Here is a 19,004-nt window from a genome sequence, read left to right as displayed (position 1 = left end):
GCTTCCCTTTTGTTAAGCAGTAGCACAAGTTCCTACATGAAGCACTATGAAAGCAAGGGCTGCATACTGTTGAAACTGGCTAATGATTAGAGGAGGTGATAGGGGAGTGAGTAGCTGATACACTGTGCACCACAGCCTCTTCCTCTTAAAACCAGCACTGGAAGGCTTCAGGCATTTATCTGATACAAAATTATTTTTAAAAGCCTCTTTAGTTGATAATTCCCTAATCACTTTGCTGACTGCTGTACCATGCTGATGCTTCAGCAGGACTTGAGCTGTTATCTGCAGGCTGCTGTTTGCAGAGGTGCCTTTTGCCCCATGCACCACCTCAGAAGCAAGCCATGGTGCTCTGAAACAAGTGTGTCGTGCAGAGGGGTGACTGGGAGTGTGAAAGCAGGCTGCCACTGCTCTCCTCCTGCTCTATCCTGAAAAGCTTTGCTGGGCATAAAAGCTCAGCTGCAGAAATCTTTCATGCTCCTTCTTCCTGTCCCACCCTCCAGCTATGAGTAGATAAGATATTTGGGACCAAACTCCACCACTTCTGCCTTGGTTTGTTCTTTTTTTCTCTGGGGTTCAGCCCAGGGTTGTTGCAGGTGGCTCCTCTGCTGGTGGCAGCTGGATCCTCCTAAGGAACCCTTGTACCTCCCTGTGCCTCTGAACCAGGCAAGGGGGCAGTGTGTCTGGGCACTGCTGCAAACACAGAGATTTTTATGTTTTTAAGTTTCAGGGTGTATTTTAAGAGCTTCAGACTGCCTGTCTTAAGACACAACCCTGGCAAGTGCTGTGTGATGCCACTGTGTTAGCTGGCTTAAGGGAATCTCAAAATCATAGGGGTGGGAAGGGACCTCCAGAGCCCATGGGGTCCAACCCCCTGCCAGAGCAGGGTCCCTGGGACAGGGCACACAGGGCGGTGTCCAGACAGGGCTGGAATCTCTCCAGAGAAGGAGACTCCACACCCCCTGGGCAGCCTGTCCCAGGGCTCCCTCACCCTCACTGGGAAGAAGTTCTTCTGCATCTTGGTGCAGAACTCCCTGTGCTCCAACTTGAGCCCATCGCCCCTTGTCCTGTTCCCACAGACACTGAGAAGAGCCTGGCCATGTCCCCCTGGGTCCCACCCTTCAGCTATTGATAACCAGTGATCAGATCCCCTCTTAACCTTCTTTTCTCCAGGCTGAACAGCCCCAGCTCACTCAGCCTTTCCTCATAGGGAGATGCTCCAGGCTCTTCAGCATCTCTGTCCCTCCTCTGGACTCTCTCCAGGAGATCCCTGGCTGTTTTATCCCAGGGAGCCCAGAACTGGACACAACACTCCAGGTGGGGCCTGACCAGGGCAGAGTAGAGGGGGAGGATCCCCTCCTTTGCCCTGCTGCCCACACTCCTCCTGATGCCCCCCAGAAAAGAGGAGAGGAAAATGATTCTTGTGTTCCCAAGTGCCCGAGTGCTGCATGGTAAAGGGGTGAGTTTTACTAAGTACTAAATCTCCTTTACTGAATTCTAGGAGACCTTCGTGCTCCTCTTCCCCCTTCCCCAGCCAGGGCATCACAGGCACTTGGCTCTGCTGGCAGAGAAGGTGGAGAGCCAGATGGCTGCCTCCATGGTGTGCGTGCTGTGTCCTGAAGTCAGGACCTCCAAAAACAGTCCTGCAGTGCTCTGGGGACACTGCCAGGGATCCTGCCCAGTTCAGGGCAAGGCTCTTCTGTGCTGGTTCCAGTTAGAGCCAGCATGGACACTTCATGAGCGGAGTGCTGAAGAGGAGTGTGTAGCCTCTGGGCTTTGCTTTGTGGGGAGATGAGCAGTATTCAGGCCAGTGTGGTGTGGAAGTGGAGTTGCTCTTTGCTGAGGTTGGAAATGAATTCACACAGCATCCTGCAGAACCTCAGCAGCAGTTGCCAAGGCAAGTCCTCTGAGTGTGGTGCCTGTAGGCAGCACAGAGCAGCACTCAGAGCCAAGGGCACTAGAACCAGGCTGGAAGGTGCTCCTGAAGTGGCAAGTGTGTGTGATGTGTCTCCTTTTCCTTTGATTCCATTCAGGCAACTGCACGTTTTCCACCATGCCCCACGTTTGCTACAAAACCCCCACCAGCAGCAGGGTTTAAACTCCTTTGATAAAGGTGACTCAAGGAGCTTTTCAGACACCACTCTGGAGAGTCACATCCCCAAGCTTCAAAAAGATGCAGACAAGAGGACACCAAGGCCAGAGGGGAAGGAGGAGCAGAAGAAAATGATGCAACCACCTGCCAAGGTGGAGGAAGACAAGAAGAATATGACTATGAAACAACCTCCAGGGTTGGAGACAATCAAGAAGACAACAGTGAAGTCAGCCCCTAGGGAGCAGGGAAGCAAGGAGAAAGCCCCAAGACCAGCCACAGGAGGGGAAGAAGCCAAGGAAAAGGGAATGGTGAAACCACTTTCCAAAGAGGAGGGAGCCAAGGAGAAGGCAACAGTGAAACCATCCTCTGGGGTGAAGGGAGCTCAGGAAAACAAGATATCCAAAGACCAAAGCAAGCTGAAAGAGCCTCCTGCATCAGGGAAGACAGCAAGACCTGTTCCTCAGGCTGCTGCAGTGACAAAGAAGCAGCTGAAGGCTGCTGACTTCAAGTCTGAGCCACAGTGGGATTTCGAGGACGAGTACCTGCTGGACAAATCCTCTCCACCATCGGTAGGTGTGATGGCCACGTGTGCTCACCAGACCTAATGCTGACCCCCTTGCTGCTGTCCCCTGAGCATGTGTGCCCTTTGCAAGGGAGGGGGATCTCCCAGCTGGTAGGTGAACTCACTGGAACATACAGATACTGCTGGGACCCAGAGAGGGAGGTAACTGTGACTCAGTTACCCTGGGCAGCCCTTCACCATGCTCCAGCATGGAAATTTAGTGCAATTCCACGTTTCCCTGGGTTCCTTTCAAAGTCATTCTAAGCAGCCCTTTCTGGAGCTGGGGTGCATCAGAAGCTGGGGAAAATATCTCTAGATATGCTACCAGCTGTGCTGTTCTAGATGTGCTGCAGGGTGGGCCCACTCTTAGGTGCTTGGATATACTGCATAGAGAGCTTTGGTGCACAGTGCAGCAAGTGTTCCCTGTCACTCAGCACCCTAAGACACGCTGGGGCACACCTGGTGGTGTGATGCCAGTGGGCAGGTGTTGGGTGCCTGGCACAAATTGCAGTCATAGAATCATAGTTGGGTGGGAAGGGACTTTCACAGGACACCCAGTCCCACCCCTGCAGTGAGCAGGGACATCTTCACTAGAGCAGGTTGCTCAGAGCCCCATCAAGCCCAGCCTTGAATGTCTGCAGGGGTGGGGCCACCACTACATGTCCAGGCAACTTCATATTGAAGAACTTTTTCCTAATATCCAGCCTAAATCTCCCCTTCTCTAGTTTCAAATCATCACCCCTTGTCCTATCATTCCATGCCCCTGGGAGCAGTTCTTCCCCAGCTTTCTTATAGGCACCTTTCAGGGACTGGAAGGGGCTATAAGGTCATCATACAACATCCCAATTCTCCTCTTTTCTCTTGGGAAACTGGACATGATGTTCCTGTGAAGACTCAGGTCCACAATCCCAGCTTTGCCTCTGAAAGCAAGGGGGGTGATGGTGAGGGAGCAGCAGGAGGGATGCCTCCCTGTGCCTGTCACGCAAAGCTCTGGTGGCAGCTTGGGCTGGGCTGGGCTGAGAAGAGTGGCACTGGCAGTGATGGGAAGGAAGGAAGGAAGGAAGGGTTTGTTGGTTGCTTATACTAAACCCCAGGTCAAAAGTAAGAGGTTCAGATGAGGATCAGGAGGTGTTTACCTGCCTGCTTTGCTGACAGCAGGGTGGGGACAGTCCCACCTTTAACGTTCTCTGTTAGTGAAAACTATGTGTTTGTGTGCCCCAGGGGAGAAATGACAGTTAAAAAGTAACTTTTTTTTTTACTGTTCTTCTGGTTTATTATCAACAAGAGGAAAGTCCATTGCAGCTGTTGTTAATTCACCTTCTCCACACCCAGAGTGAGCTGGCAGATACCTCACCCGTTACGAGCGGCACGGCTCTGGTGATCCCAGCCCCATGGGTCACTCACTGCCCAGGATGTTCCTGCTGTGCACTGAACCTTCATCACAGCAGAGCAAAGCTCTGGCCTTCCACAAGTCTGGCCTTGTTCCCTGGAGTTAAATAGGTGTTTTGGTGGAGGTGAAGGTGAGGACCTCAAATGACACAGTTGTGCCTCTCAAGGCAGTAGCACTGGCAGAGCTACAGCTTCAAAGGTCACTTTGAGATCCTCTTTGTTTGGAGCGGTGTTCTGCAGGCTGGTTCTCATCACCTCCTCTGCCTGTGTTGCTCATACTGTTGCTGTGACCTTCCAAAACTGCAAGTCTGGTGCCTGCCATCTCCCACCTACCAGCAGGTGGGTTAGTTGTGACAGCCATGGGATGAAGCCTCTTCTTCCTTTCTGTTTTGCACTAAACTCTTGTTCAGACCATGGTTTTGACCTGTCATTTGTAGCTGTGAGGGTCTAGGACTAATTTGAAATTAAATTTGAGCACTTCATAACTACTTGGATCCAGGAGCAGGAGCTTTAGGAACACTGTACACTGTTACAAAGTTCTCAGCAAGCAGATGAGGCCCACTGTGGTGCACAGCATCGTCTCTGTCCCCATCTTATGCTGGTAACTCTTTATAAAGCTTACCCAGAGGAGTTTCCTCCAGCACCACTACTGCTGGGAGGCTTGGACAAGCAGGTCACCCTCTCTAGAGTGAGGCAGGTCTTTACACCTGGGTGTAAGTGGCCTGAGCACACTGCTCAGGGAGGAGGAGTGGGTGCAGGCAGGTGAGCAGAGGTTGGAAGCGCCTGTTCTAGTTTGGTGGGCTTAGGTGAGCCCTTTGCCTCTAAAATCAGTGTCACAATCTTCCACCATGGCCATGGGTCGTTCTGGAGGCACTAGGGGAAGGTAGATACTGCTCCAGGGGGTGCTCAGGGCTGCAGGCACCATGTGGTTCTGCTCAGAACTCTCAGGGAAGCAGAGGCTCCTCATGAAAGATGTAATCCCATTCCCCAGCCTCCGGGGTGCCTAGGAGCAGAGAGCATAGGTAGATAAATGAGCCAATAAAGGGACCTGGGATGGATTTTATTGGTTTCATGGTTTATTTTGGAGTTCTTTCTCCCTTGGGATATGTGGATGCTGTTCCCTGTTTGCCTTTTGGGCAGCATGAGTCCTTCTTTGCTGACAGGGTGTGATCTTTGGTGTCGTATCAAGCTGCTTGAGGGGAACAGCTGACCCAAAGGTATCCAAAGCTCTCTGCCTATTAAATGTGGAACTTAGCCATTAAATGCCTGAGCTCAGCCTGAGTCACAGCACAAGGGTCCCACACGTGATCCAGTCTGTGCTACAGGATGTGCATCCTTCTTCCCAGGCTCCTCAGGGTCCTGAGGCACCCAAAACACAAATAGGAGTGGGCATATAACCTGGCTGGAAGCGTGCTTGTTATCTGGGGCAGGACTTTACTGTCCTGCCCAGAGTTACCACCTGTAGGCACAGGGGTTTATGTCACTGAGATGACCTGTTCATCAGCTGTCACATGCTCATCTCATGTGCTGCAGAGCATGTGCAGCCATCTCAGAAGTGCAGAGTAGGAGGTGGCAGAGACAACGGTTCCCAGCCTGAAGCTGAGAACATCCTGCACTGTAACTGGGGCTGCAGAGCACCTGGGGGTGTGGGACAGCAGAGACAGTGGGGAAAACCCATCCTCAGAGGGGCAAAGAGGAGGAAAATGCACACAGGAGGGGCTTTGGTGAAGGTGTGGATCCAGACACACTGCATGTTGGGTCCCACTCCCAAACCCGATCTCTGCTTCTGCAGAGAGAGGGAGTGACTAGAAGCATTCCCACCTCCAAGGCCAGACTGTCCCCTCCTTCCTCTGGTATTGATCCAGTCTAGCTGTGGAGGAGCAAGAAGTAGCACATCTTGGCCAGTACAAAGCACAGCTTGAGCAGGAAGGGAATGTCCCTGTGTCTGGATGTGAAATGTGCCACAAATGACATGATGCCAGCACGAGGCCCTCCACAGTGTTCTTGTTCTGCTCCTGTTGTGACAGGCAGAGCGAGGGCTGTCTCATCAGGCTGTGACCAGATGTCACCCTCACCCACAGCAGAGTGTGCAGCTCAGCACCCAGCAAGGCCTTGGCAAGGCAGTCTGGTCCTTGCTGGGGGTTTGAGCTGGACATGCAGGTCCACTTGGTCTCCTGTTTTGCCTTGCAGTTGGTATTTTTCAGGTATTTGGGGAAGATCAGAGTCTTTGGGGAAGAAAGCAGAGCCCAACTTGACCCAGTGCAGTGGGGCTGCCATCTACACAGGCAGCCTAACTCCTGCCAGCGGCAAGGAGGCCCCTCTTGTTAGAGACTCTAAGCTGGTTTGTGTTCCCTTCTCAGCCATGTGCTTCTCTGTGATTCATTTATGACACTGAACGAGTTGTTGGCAAACTCTCTCTTATCTTTAAAGGACAGATGATAAGGGTGATCTGATTGTGTGTGTCCCTCAGTGGGTTTGTTCACCTGCGCTCTTGCCGGAGCCCCAGTTTAGGACTCAGCTCAGATCAACGTGCTCAGTGCTGAGCTTGTTTATTCAAGCACACACAGAGCTTGTACAGGTTTCTGTATCAGGAGAGGAGTTCCATTCCATTGCTGTTGGTTCTGTGCTCTGTTCACACACTGTACAGGCGTCTCACTACTGCTCACAATCAGTGACAGCCACACAGTCACATTATTCCTCGTTAGGCAGCTGCTAACATTCCTGCACTTTCTTATCTGGTTCTCACAGGGTTCTGCTCTCTGTTCCTGCATTCCAATCCTGCCTTGACACGTCTTTGCTCGACCCCCAGGCCTGGTTGTATGGGGCTCTAGACATGTGGCAATAAGTCTGGATGGGCCACAAGCCCACTCCTCTCCAGACACACTGCTACACACTCTGAGGCCAGGTTCTGTGTGAGGTGCATTGCTGATGGGGGCTGCTGGCCTTAGCTGATGTGCTGAGGTTAGACTTATTGCAGATATTAATTTGCATCAGTTAATGAGGCCCAAAGCTGGGGAAGTGGGTGAGCATCACAGGCATCTTGTTCTGAGGTGGAGAGTCTGAGACCTGGAGTCACTCTGCTGTGGAGATTAACTGCCTGGACTCCAGCAGGGTGCAGACCAGAGACCTTTATTAATACACACACAAGATTTAGACTTTTGCAAGTTGTTCACATGCTCTCAGCAGCTCACTGACAGGGTACTTACCTGGTGTTCATGCACCTTAAGCTTTAAGCTGGTAAGTCCCTTCTTCTGATCACACACCCCTACAAAGATCACCTCTCAGCATCAGTGACCTGGAATTTCTCTCAGCATCAGCATACTTGAAGTTGTTACTTCTGTCCCTTGAGAATAACTCCAGCCAATGTTTCTTCACAGATAATACTATCAATATCAGTACTGCCAGTTCCCACACCCTGCCTTTCTTGTGGGTGCCTTTCCATGAGGTAGTTACTGATGGAGTTCTGAAATTGTGCCTTATGGTGATGGGGACGCTGAGGGGAATGGATGAGGTACCACAGGAGCTTCTCTGCTTCTGTCTGATACCCCCACATGCAGGCACACAAGCACTGGCACTCAGGCTTATCAGCTCCCTGCTAATCAGCCCTTACTGTTTTCTTTTTGGTTTTCAAGACCTGCCCTGAATCACTGAGGGCCAAAGCTGCCAAGTCGGAGTGGCTGCGAGATCTTTTCCTACCCAACATCACCATCTTCACAGACCAGAGGTACTTTAACGAGAGTGAATGGAACCGCCTGGAACACTTTGCACCTCCCTTTGGCTTCATGGAGCTGAACCATTCCTGTGAGTCTCATGTTGGGGTGGAGCAAACTCCCTACTTAGACCAAGCAGCTGGAGGTTTGCAGCATCTCCCTGTCAGAAGGCACCGGGCTGGGTGGATCTCATGGTGGAAACTCTGGTGGTTTCCCTGTGTCTGTCCCAAAGCTCTTGATGCTCACTCTGCACCATGTTCACTTCACAGTGGTGAAGGAGGTCATGTCCCTGCTGCCCCCAAAGCCCCACCAGCAGCTGCTGCTGGCCGACCGCAACGGCACCACACCGACCTGCATCAGCTGTGCTGTCGTGGGGAACGGAGGGATACTGAACAACTCAGGGATGGGCCAGGAGATTGACTCCCACGACTACATCTTCCGGTAAGGGAGGCTTTCTTCTGCCTGGTCTGGCTAGCAAGCGATCCTGGCTGGATAACCTCACCTCTTCTAGTATTGCAGTGACTCCCAAGTGCCAGAATGGCTGGTGGCAGGAGGAGATGACAAACCAAAAGGGAGTTAGAAAGTCCCTAAACACCCAGGCAGAGCCTGGGCTCACTGATGAGATGTAGAGTCTCATCTCCAGAGCAGGGGGAAGTGGCTTCTCCTGCAGACCAAGAGGTGCAGCTCAACATGGGCCTAATCTTCCCTTCTCCAGACTAACACTGTCTTTTTCCTGTTGTGAACAGGCAGGCAAGTGTTTTCAGTGGTCATCTGCTAACTCTGCTCCTCTGCTTGATCTCCTTGGCCAGGGTGAGCGGTGCTGTAATCAAAGGCTATGAAAAAGATGTGGGAACAAAAACCTCCTTTTATGGATTCACAGCCTACTCCCTGGTGTCCTCTCTCCAGATCCTGGGCGGCAGAGGCTTCAGCAGCATCCCACGGGGAGACGTAAGTCAAGTCCACGCCAGGGATCTCCTGGAGAGAGTCCAGAGGAGGCTATGGAGATGATGAGGGGCCTGGAGCATCTCCCCTGTGAGGAAAGGCTGAGTGAGCTGGGGCTGTTCAGCCTGGAGAGAAGAAGACTAAGGGGGGACCTTATTAATGTCTATAAATGTCTTAAGTTTGGGATGCAGGAGGAGATGGGCAGCCCCTTTTCAGTGTCTGTGGGGACAGGACAAGGGGCAATGGCTGCAAGCTGGAGCACAGGAAGTTCTGCACCAAGATGCAGAAGAACTTCTTCCCAGTGAGGGTGAGGGAGCCCTGGGACAGGCTGCCCAGGGGGTGTGGAGTCTCCTTCTCTGGAGAGATTCCAGCACCCTCTGGACACTGACCTGTGCAATATGAGCTGGGGAGCTGCTCTGGCAGGGGGTTGGACCTGATGAGCTCTCAAGGTCCCTTCCAACCTCTGTGATTCTATGGTAGTTAAAAGCTACAGACCGAAAATGTGTGTCCCAGAAGCTCAGTGAGCCTAGAGGCCTGCTTGCTGTTTGTTTGTTAAAAGATGTCTGTGTCTTGTGCTGCTCATTAACACTCCTTTTCTCAGCACATCAGATACATCCACTTCCTGGAGGGAGCCAGAGACTACGAGTGGCTGAAGGGTCTCCTGCTCAACAAGGACATCCGCAAAGGATTCTTGAACGACTATGGGTAAAGCTGGCCCTACCTCTGCTGTGCCCTCATCCTTTCCACAGCACACAGCCCTGCTGAAGTGCAGGCCAGGGGGAAATCAGGTCAAAGCCTCTCTCCCTTTGCAGATCTATCTGGAGAAATATTTCCTCCCCCTCTCTTTCCGCTGCTGTAACCAATACACCTCTTTCTCAGAACCAGCTGATTTCAGTGCTACGTGGGTAGAGCTCCTTTGTGGTCCTTTGGGATGAACACTGGTGTCTGGCCTGGTGTCTCTGCATGGTGTGCCACTCATGGGTGAAGGTTTGCTTTCACCAGTTCTCTGTGCACACATGGGCTTTTGATGTTCCTGCCTCTTGCCACCTCTCCTCCCTGCAATGCACACAGGTTTTGGAGGCTTTGCCTGGGAAAACCTTGCAGAATTACTTAGCAGTGTTTGTGATTCTTCTCTTATCACCAAGTTCTTCTCTTATCACCAAGTTCTTCTCTTATCACCAAGTTCTTCTCTTATCACCAAGTTCTTCTCTTATCACCAAGTTCTTCTCTTATCACCAAGTGCATCAGGGCTGATGCTCTTCAGCTCTGTTGAAAGGGAGCAGCCTGTCCTGAGTCTCCTCATTCCTGTCCTCAGGCACAAGCCCCGGGACAGATTCGGTCAAGATTTCGCAGTGGACAAATACATGGTGATTCACCCTGATTTCCTCAGATACATGAAAAACAGGTGAGCTGGGCTTTGTTTATGTGCTCTGAGGGGCTTATTTTTTTTTCTGGCCAGCACCAGCTGTGTCTCTGGGCTCTCTCCTCCTGGCTCACTCCCAGTTTAGCCACACCACCAGGCTGGGGTAGACTGTGCCGGTGTGCTGTCAGGTGAAATGCCCAGGGGTGCTGCAGCAGGGTGTTAGTGGTGGGTAGACCCCCAACACCTGCCAGCTGGAGAAGTCACAGCCCTTGGACAGTCTGACTTGGTGCAGCCAAAAGATGTCCTGGGCATGTGACGACTTTAGGTATGGGAAGGGGGAGCCACAGCCTTTCATTCAGGTCAGGGAAAGACCTTTAAGATCAAGCCCACCACTAAAGCATGTCCCTTAGCACCACATCTGCACCCATTCTAAACCCCTCCAGGGACAGTGACTCCACCACTACCCTGGGCAGCCTGTTCCAGTGTCTGACAACCCTTTGGGGGAAGAAAATTTTCCCTATATCCATTCTAAACTGTCCCTAGTGCAACTTTTGAGGCCTTTGCCTCTCTAATCCTTCCCACGAGCCTGCTGGACACTGACTACAGGCTCTGCCAACCCTGGACACACGTGACCAGGAGGTGTATGAAGAGGAGCTCGTGTTGTACCCTGCTTTGGCTGCCTTTCCCCTTCAGTCTCCTTGAGTTCTGCCTTCCCTGAGACAAGGCAAACGTGGTGCCAGATGGCTTGTACCTCCCTGCTTGTTCTGCTGTCTCCCTGCTGACTTGAGCCCTTTCCAAGGCCGAGAGGGCTCCAATGCTATTTTTACCTGGTGGGGACTCCTACCTTCCAAACAACTGCTGCCACAAAACACTGCAGCTCCTCTCAGGTTTTGTGACACCCCCCTTACACCTTCCCCACATCTCATTTCAATCCTCAATGTGGATGGAGAGGAGGAGATACCAGAGAGCTTCAAAGCTACTTCTGCACTGCCAGGCACGGGACAGATTAAGGGTAGGCTTTCATGTAAAGGGCCTAACTCCTAGTGCTGGGCTTAGCTTGTTAGGGGTGGAGGATGCTGGCCTGGGCTGGTGCTTTGCTGAGCACACAGAGGTGCCCACACGTGTGGCCAGGCTCCTGGCTGCTCTGAAGCGGCCACGAGCTGCTGCGGGGTGGGCAGATGCCTCACGAGCCGTAGGGGTGAGGCCTGCCCAGCTTGAACCACCTCACCCAGCAACAGCTCTGAGGGTTCTTCTCTCCCACTGCAGGTTTTTAAAATCAGAGACCCTAAAAAAGCCCTACTGGCGCCTGTACAGACCCACCACAGGGGCCTTCCTGCTCCTCACAGCTCTGCACCTCTGCGACCGGGTAAGCACGCGCTGGCTCTTCCACACAGCACTGCCTGGAAGGGGGGGTGGATAACAGGGTGGCTCTAACCCTGCTCACCATCTGCCTTGAGGGGGTTCTGGGTTCTTGTCAGCCATGGGGGAGCAGGCTGGAGGTGAGAAACAGCTCTAGAATAGTTTGGGGAGAGGTGGTGAAACACGCTGTGGCCTGAGACCCTCTCTGCCTCCCAGGCTCTCTGGAGTTAGTGTTCATAATCAGCTCACTCAGAGGGGCCCTGACTGGCATTCCTGGCCTGTGCTCCCTCCCCATTTGGGACCTGGGTGCTGTAATTCACTTAGCTCCCTCTGCCCTTGGTGCCTCTCCCTGCTGAGCCCTCCATCCTCCCCAGGTGAGTGCCTATGGCTACATCACAGAGGGTCACGAGAAGTACTCAGATCACTACTATGACAAGGACTGGAAGCGCCTCATTTTCTACACTAACCACGACTTCAACCTGGAGAAGAAGGTGTGGAAAAGGCTTCATGATGAGAATATTATGAAGCTTTACCAGAGATCCTGACTGTGTGGCCAGGGCCATTGCCTGGGAAATCTCACCTCTACCTCGCTGCGAACAGACGAGCCAAGGTTAGCTCTGGACTTCCAGGCACATTTCATCCTCACAAAGTCATTTTCCTCCTCTGTTTACTCACAATGTTTCTACAAATATGCAAATACTACTGACCACAAAAGCAAGAAACTGCAATATGCCAACAAAGAAGTCCCATGGAGCTGTGCTGCAGGCTTGTTGCTGATGGTTGTAGGCACTGGTGTTGGGAGAGAAGAACCCAGGATGGATCTGGGTGGCATACGGTCCAGTGCCCTGTGTGTTCACCTGGGTTTTCTTTCTTTGCAAAGAGATGCTCCTCAGGCTGGGGCTCCTCCTGTTCTGGATAGATCCTTTCTGTTAGTGGCACCCATCTTGGAGTTGGGTGTATTCTCTGAACAAGCCCCCTCTGCAGCCAGGGAATGGAGGTGGATGCAGATCCTATCTCAGGTTGACTTAATTCCTGGAGGTGCTGCTCTCACTCTGCTCCCTGCAGATAAAAGGGATGGACTAGACACTTCCAAGGCACTAATTTGAGAGAGGATGTGTCACCCTTCTGCTTCCCAGCATGGTCTCATTCTGACAGCTCTGAGGGACCACCACCATCAGCTCAGGGGCTGGGAGATGCTTCACATGGGACGCCAGCATCCGGACTCGGTGCCTCTTGCTCTGGGGCTCCAGGACATGTGAATATTAATGTTACAGTCCTGCTGTGTGAGCTGGGCTTTGGTATGCTTGGCTCCCAGCTTTGCCACCAGGCTTGTTCTTGCTCTCTTGCCAGAGGAGGTCCTCAGGGCCCTGGGATTGATGCTGTGTGTCACCACTGGTGGCTGGATTTGCCTGTCCCCCATCACGCTGAGTGGGACCTGGCTGCAGCCAGAAAGCCTGTAGTGTATTTGCCTTCTGAAAGGAGTCTTGCAAGCAAAATAAATGGCCCTACTTTGACCCAGCTGGGGTTTTGCTGCAGCCTTGTGGGTAATAGTCATTTACTGTGTGTCCAGAGCAGCTGTCTGAAGGCTGAGCCAGTGGATGATGAAGCCAGGGAAGGGCAGGACTGAATACCAGATCACCTCCATCTGCAGGTGCTCTGCAGCTTCTGTGGGGCACTTGAGTATCCCCCACTTGCTCACCTTGCTGTCTGGTAGCCAAACACCTCCCCAAAGAAACAGGGGAACAGCTGGAGAGTTTGTCCTTGTCCCAGCAACTGCTGTCCAGGGATACCAGATGCTGGAGACAAATGGCAGGCAGGTCACCCCGTGACACCATGCAGGATCCAGGCAGGTCCTGTGCATCTCCCTGGGCTCACCAGGCTCTGGACTGGTGCCCAGCTGCACGCTGACTGGTCCCAGTGGACCTGCTCTGGCTGTGAGTGATGTTCCTCCTGTGCAGCTTTTTCCTGGGGGGCAGCAGCATCTCCAGGGACCCCCCAGCTCGGCAGGAGGCATTTCAGTGTGGGTGGTCAGCAGGGTTTGGCAGGCCTCCTTTCCTTTCTCCCTCTCCTCTGGTGCTCTGGAGAGGCTGAGCTCTTTCTGGTGTCTCACTGAGCCTGTTTGCAAAGGACAAGCCCCCACCCTGAGAATCCAAGAGAAGAATTGAGCTTATCTGGGAGAGGGTGTAGCCCACACAAGCCCTGCAGTGTCTGCTGGGAGCAGGGATGCTGAGGAGCCCAGAACTGGACACTTCCTGAGCACCAAACAGCCTCATGAAGGGGATGCCTGATGACAACTAGTCACCCTCAGAGCCAGCTGAGGACAAACTCCTGCACCCAGGAGCTCTGGACCCTGCTGGGTGACTCAGCCCTTCGCCCTGGCTGTGCCCAGCCAGTGTCCCCTGTCCCCAGGCCCTGCAGCCTCCCTTGGCCAGGCTCTTGGGAGGCAGCTTTGTTCCCTGCCCCAGCGCTGGGCTGTACCGAATTGCTGGGGGTTGCTTAGTGACCAGCTCCTCAGGGTATTCTTCCTGCTTGAATAGGGCTTTTCTCTTCCTGAGAAGTTGGAAGAAGTTTCTCTTGGACCCTTCCCTTCCCCCTCCTCCTCTTTTGTTTCCCTCTGTTCTGGGAAGTGAGATGGGGCTGAGTCCCTGTGGAGCCAGAGGGGGATCAGGGTGGGCAAAGAGGCCTCAGGGATGGGCTGGCAGCTCCCACACTTCCCCCCAGCTTCCAGCTCTTCTGTGTGGCTGAGGCTCCCCAGAGTCAAGGGAAGGAGACTTCCCAAGAGGCTTTTCCCCCCCAGCAAAGCCAGTTCCCTCCAGGCTTCCTTCTCAGCTGGTTTGATGTTATCAGGAACAACCTTGGCTGGAGAAGGGCCTGTGCTCTGGTCTGGGGTTTCCCAACAAGCTCAAAAGCAGGGAAGTCCCTCTGATCTGGTGGTTGTCTGCAGCTCCTGGCTTTGCTCCTGGCCCTGCCTGGGATGGGCTGAGCTGCAGCACAGCCCGTCTCTGGGGTCACAGCCCCTTCACCCCGTGGGGACAGCTTGGGGGGTGTCCCAGGCACGAGGCTGGAGCAGCCCCGGCCTGGGCAGCACAGTCTGCACCACGGTGCCACCCCAGCTGTCCCCCGTGGCCAGCGGGATTGTCCCGGTGCCAGCAGGTGGCAGCTGCAGCCCAGGGCCTGGCAGCACCGTGGGGCACGTCCAGGTTTGGCACAGCCCGCGGCTGCCGGAGCTGCACCAGACTCTCCTCCCCCCCAGGCTCCTCTGCTTTCGAACACCCGGTAAGATTTCCAGCCTGGCAGCTCTCTGGGGTGTGTAGGGACGTGTGTGGATGTGGTTTGGTACCTCTGAGTGCCGCTCCTGGAGTTGTAAAGTGTGAGTAAGGGTGCAGCGTGGCACAGCACCGGCAGCGAGAGATGCCTTGGACACAGCGACTCCTCCTCCTGCCTGGGCGCTCTACCCAGTGCCCAGCAGCATCTTTCCCTGCTCCCAGCTGGGAGCTCTGGGGTCCTGCTGGCTTCAAGAGGTTTCTGATCTGAGGAAGGGGTGCACAGCCGTGCTGCAGCTCCTCCAGATGCCCCCCAGCACCTCAGCCCTGCGAAGCTGTAGGTGAGTACTGTGAGTTGTGAGTACAGCCGTGCCCAGCTCCTCCCTGGCTTCCCCAGAAGTGAACAGCCTCTAGACACTCCTTGCCATGCTGCAGGAAACAAATCCATTGTCACCTGGGAGCTCTTGTGGTGCCACCTTCCTGGCAGGGTTGTGACATTCTGTTTGGTTTCCACCTCTTCCCTGGCAGAAGCAGAGCCCAGTGTCCTGCTGCCTGTTTGCTGACACGTGGCTCCTCAGCGGGGACTGAGGCAGATGGGGACTTGCTGGGCTTGGGGAGTGGGGATGGGCCTTGATGACGTGCTCACCTCGTTCAGACCAGCTCTCCAGACACTTGGGCTGCCCAGGAGCAGGGGCAGGGTGGGCCCTGCCCTGTGTCCTGGGGCTCAGGGTGCCTGCTGGCATGGGCAGCTGAGACTGAACCCCACCAGCTGCCAGAGGGAGCTGTGGCACACACAGCTCCCACACAGGCTTGTGCCATGGTGGCATAATGCAGGTTGTCACTCCCCATCTCTCCTCTTCCCAGGCAAGACACCGAGCTGCCAGAGCTGGACACCACGGCCAGCTTCCCAGCATGGAGCAGGTGCTCCCTGTGGATGCATCGCTCTGGAGCCAACTGGGCACTGTGGGGAGGTAGCAGAGGCATGTTCCTGCTCCAGGTCAGCACAAGAACCCCTGTGGTGGTGACTTTGGGATGCTCTTTATGATCCCCAGTTGCAGAGAGGTTTGGGGCAAGGGGCTCACCCTCCTCACCTCCCCTTTGTGGACCTTCTCCTTTGCTGGGGGATGTGGCAGCAGAGAAATCCAGTTGGACAAGAAAAACTATTGATAACAGGGGAGGGAGAACAAGATAAAGGAGCAGCCCAGGGCTTTGTTGTGCAAAAAGCACCGGATGACCTCCTTCCAGCACCTCCCCTGTCTGCAGGGGCAAACAGCCCCCCGGGGGGTGCAGCAGCCCCTGCTTCCCATGCCAGGGGCTGTGACAGTCCCTGCTCCTCAGCCAGGCTGAGCAGCAGCAGGGGAGGAGGGGAGGCTTCCTCAGCTTGTCCTGACCCAGCCCTCGGGGTGGTCTGCCCTGGAAAGACCCCTGTGGTGTCCTGAGGCCATCCCAAGGCTCCCCCTGTCCTTCCCCTGGGTGGGACCAGACAGGTGGGCAAGGGGCTGGTGCCCACCCGTGCTCGGATGATGTCCCCTCTCCCTAGCTGTGTGCTTTGGGGACAGCCTGGCCCTTGGCTGCCCTGTTTCCACACACCTCAGGGACAGGCTGCGCTGCTGAGGACAGGGCAGGACCAGTCCACGTGCGCTCGGCCGTGTCCAGAGCCAGCAAAAACCAGGAAAGCAGCGGTTGGCACTGTCACCCCAACTTCTCCAAGGTGTTTTTCCCATCTCTGCACCCTTCCAGGGCGTTCCCCAGGGCCTCCCAGGCTGCCTCAGGCCCAGCAGAGAGGGGCTGATGGCCTTGGGGCTGTGTGCTGGGCTTATCTCAGCCCCGGTCAGCGGTCCAGGGCTGGCCAAGGGCTCTGCCATGTGCAGCCTGCTGGGTGATAAGAGCCAGGCTGGGCCCCAGCAGGGCGAGGGGACAAGGCCAGGGGAAGCCACGTGCTGCCACGGCAGGAGAGGTCAGGACCTGCCTCCTCAGCCCAACATGTGCCCACAACCTCCTCCTTTTGGGAGGAGCAGGAGGGGTCTAAGGGGCCCGTTACCCCCCCGGGCCACATCCTGCCAGGGCAGCACAAAGACAGGGTGCCTCAGTGTCCCCCAGGCCCTTCCCCTGCACACAGCTCCAGGCAGAGAGACAGGGCCCCGAGCTCCAGGGTGGTGAGGTCCCTGTGTCCAGGCATCCTCTGTGCTGCCACTTCCCCACTCACCATCCTGATTGGGTTGGGTAACACTGGAGGATCAGCAGAGAGCATCCCCAGCACAGCCCAGGCAGCACCACTGTGGGCAGGAGCTTTGCCTGACCCCCCTTCCACAGGGACCTGGCGTGAGGAGGTGCTCTCAGTGCCCTCCCCACCCTACCCATGGGGAAGGGGCTGTGTGTCAGCTACCCCTGACATCTGCTGAGGGATCGTGGTGGGATGGCCCTGCCTTCCCCACACATTCCCAGCTCCAGGCTTGCAATCTCAGGGCCATTTTCAATCAGTGCTTTCCTAAATCCACCTCTGACCTGTGCTCGAACACATGGGGATCTATAAACCCTCCAGGAGATTTCTGGAGGGCTCTTTCTCCCAGCTGGACAGTTCATCATGGCCAAGAGGACGACACTTTCCTCCTCCCACCTGTGGGCAGCAGCCAGGCTGGTGCAGAACGTGCTTGTTCTCCTTTGGCTCCCTCTCACCGTGTGCAGGGCTTTGGGGTTGGTTTCCAAGGAGTAATCACTGGAATAAAGGGCCCAGGCTAAAAATGACGCTTGCTGGGTTTGGTTGTAATTTCTTTTGTGTTCTTCTCCTAATCTCTGTTTGGCAGCTCTCATCCTAAAAGGTTTTCACACTTGTTTTAACGGCTAAATTAAGCATCACTTCATTTCAGGGCATGGGCCAAGCCTCTTTGCAGCACAAAACAAGTGGAGCAGATGAAGAGCTGTGCATCTCATTTTCACCCTTTGAAAAAACCCCACCAAAAACCCCAGCAGAAAACTACTGTGCTGCTGGAAACCAGGGCTGAGAGTGCTGGGGAGGGACCAGCTCCTCCCTCCTCTGTGCAAATGCACCGGGGTTTATGTAAAGGGGCCAAAAATGTGTCCCCAGGCAAATTCCTGCCCTTGCCCAGGGTTCCTCTGGATGGTCGGTGCCACCCCCAGGGCCCGGCTGTGCTGGGACACGGGGTAATAGGTCCTGTGGCCAGCAAAGGGCCGAGTCAGGGCACTTGAGTGGGTGGAAGGGAAGCGAATCCCTGGGGTCTGAGCAAAGAGGGGTGACCCCTCAATCACAGAGGGGGTGCCCAGGCTCCAGGCCAGGGGATCTTTGAGCAGGACCCCAGACTCAGGCTGCCCTGAGAGAGGCAGAAGGATCAAAGTCTTCATCTGCACTTCCCTGAGCTGCCCTTTGCCTCGGGTGGGGATTAACTCCTCCTTCCTGCCTCTTCTTCCTTGTTCGGCTCCAGCTCAGCTGAGACCCCAGTGTCACCCAGGCAGTGGTGGTCTGTCCTGTGCCTCAGACACCCCATGTCCCCCCCATGTCCCTCCTTCCCTCAGACACCCTGTGTCCCCCCCATGTCCCTCCTTCCCTCAGACACCCCGTGTCCATCCCATGTCCCTCCTTCCCTCAGACACCCCGTGTCCCCCCCATGTCCCTCCTTCCCTCAGACACCCCGTGTCCATCCCATGTCCCTCCTTCCCTCAGACACCCCGTGTCCCCCCCATGTCCCTCCTTCCCTCAGACACCCCGTGTCCATCCCATGTCCCTCCTTCCCTCAGACACCCCGTGTCCCCCCCATGTCCCTCCTTCCCTCAGACACCCCGTGTCCATCCCATGTCCCTCCTTCCCTCAGACACCCCGTGTCCCCCCCATGTCCCTCCTTCCCTCAGACACCCCGTGTCCCCCCCATGTCCCTCCTTCCCTCAGACACCCCGTGTCCCCGCCATGTCCCTCCTTCCCTCAGACACCCTGTGTCCCCCCCATGTCCCTCCTTCCCTCAGACACCCCGTGTCCCCCCCATGTCCCTCCTTCCCTCAGATACCCCGTGCCAGCTGAGCCAGCCTGTCCCAGCTCCCCAGCTCCTGCACCACAGCAGCACTCATTCCCTGGAGGTTTCCCTTAGGATCAGCCTGCCCACCAGCCCCTCAGAGTGACCCAGGTCCAACGTCCACTCCGCAGTGGGATGAGGCCACCGGTGCCAGCCCAGTGTCACAGACCTGCACCAGGACATGGTCACCCATGTCACCTGGGCACGTGGTGGGTGCCAGCACGGTGCCACCCCTGCCCAGCCAGAATTCCCAGCAGGACAAGGCTGGCAGCTGGGGGCTGCTGTGCCCACAAGCAAACAGGGGC

At 55.1% G+C, this 19,004-nt stretch overlaps 1 protein-coding gene across 1 annotated transcript in view; it reads left to right on the top strand.

Moving 5' to 3' along the window:
- The window catches only part of ST6GALNAC1 (ST6 N-acetylgalactosaminide alpha-2,6-sialyltransferase 1), a gene marked incomplete at both ends in the record, with an annotated part of 28,437 nt that extends 16,478 nt beyond the window's left edge, over positions 1-11,959 (top strand). The window contains 9 exons of the mRNA XM_084273713.1: positions 1,499-1,599; positions 2,031-2,658; positions 7,673-7,841; positions 8,020-8,191; positions 8,560-8,698; positions 9,294-9,397; positions 10,008-10,097; positions 11,322-11,421; positions 11,789-11,959. Of these exons, the coding sequence (XP_084129839.1) occupies positions 1,499-1,599; positions 2,031-2,658; positions 7,673-7,841; positions 8,020-8,191; positions 8,560-8,698; positions 9,294-9,397; positions 10,008-10,097; positions 11,322-11,421; positions 11,789-11,959 (1,674 nt within the window). The remainder of the gene's footprint in view (positions 1-1,498; positions 1,600-2,030; positions 2,659-7,672; positions 7,842-8,019; positions 8,192-8,559; positions 8,699-9,293; positions 9,398-10,007; positions 10,098-11,321; positions 11,422-11,788) is intronic.
- Positions 11,960-19,004: the final 7,045 nt, after the last annotated feature.

The sequence above is a fragment of the Gallinula chloropus genome, assembly GCF_964237585.1.
Source record: "Gallinula chloropus genome assembly, chromosome: 20".
Classification (NCBI taxonomy): Eukaryota; Metazoa; Chordata; class Aves; order Gruiformes; family Rallidae; genus Gallinula; species Gallinula chloropus.
This window is presented reverse-complemented; position numbering and strand designations above follow the sequence as displayed.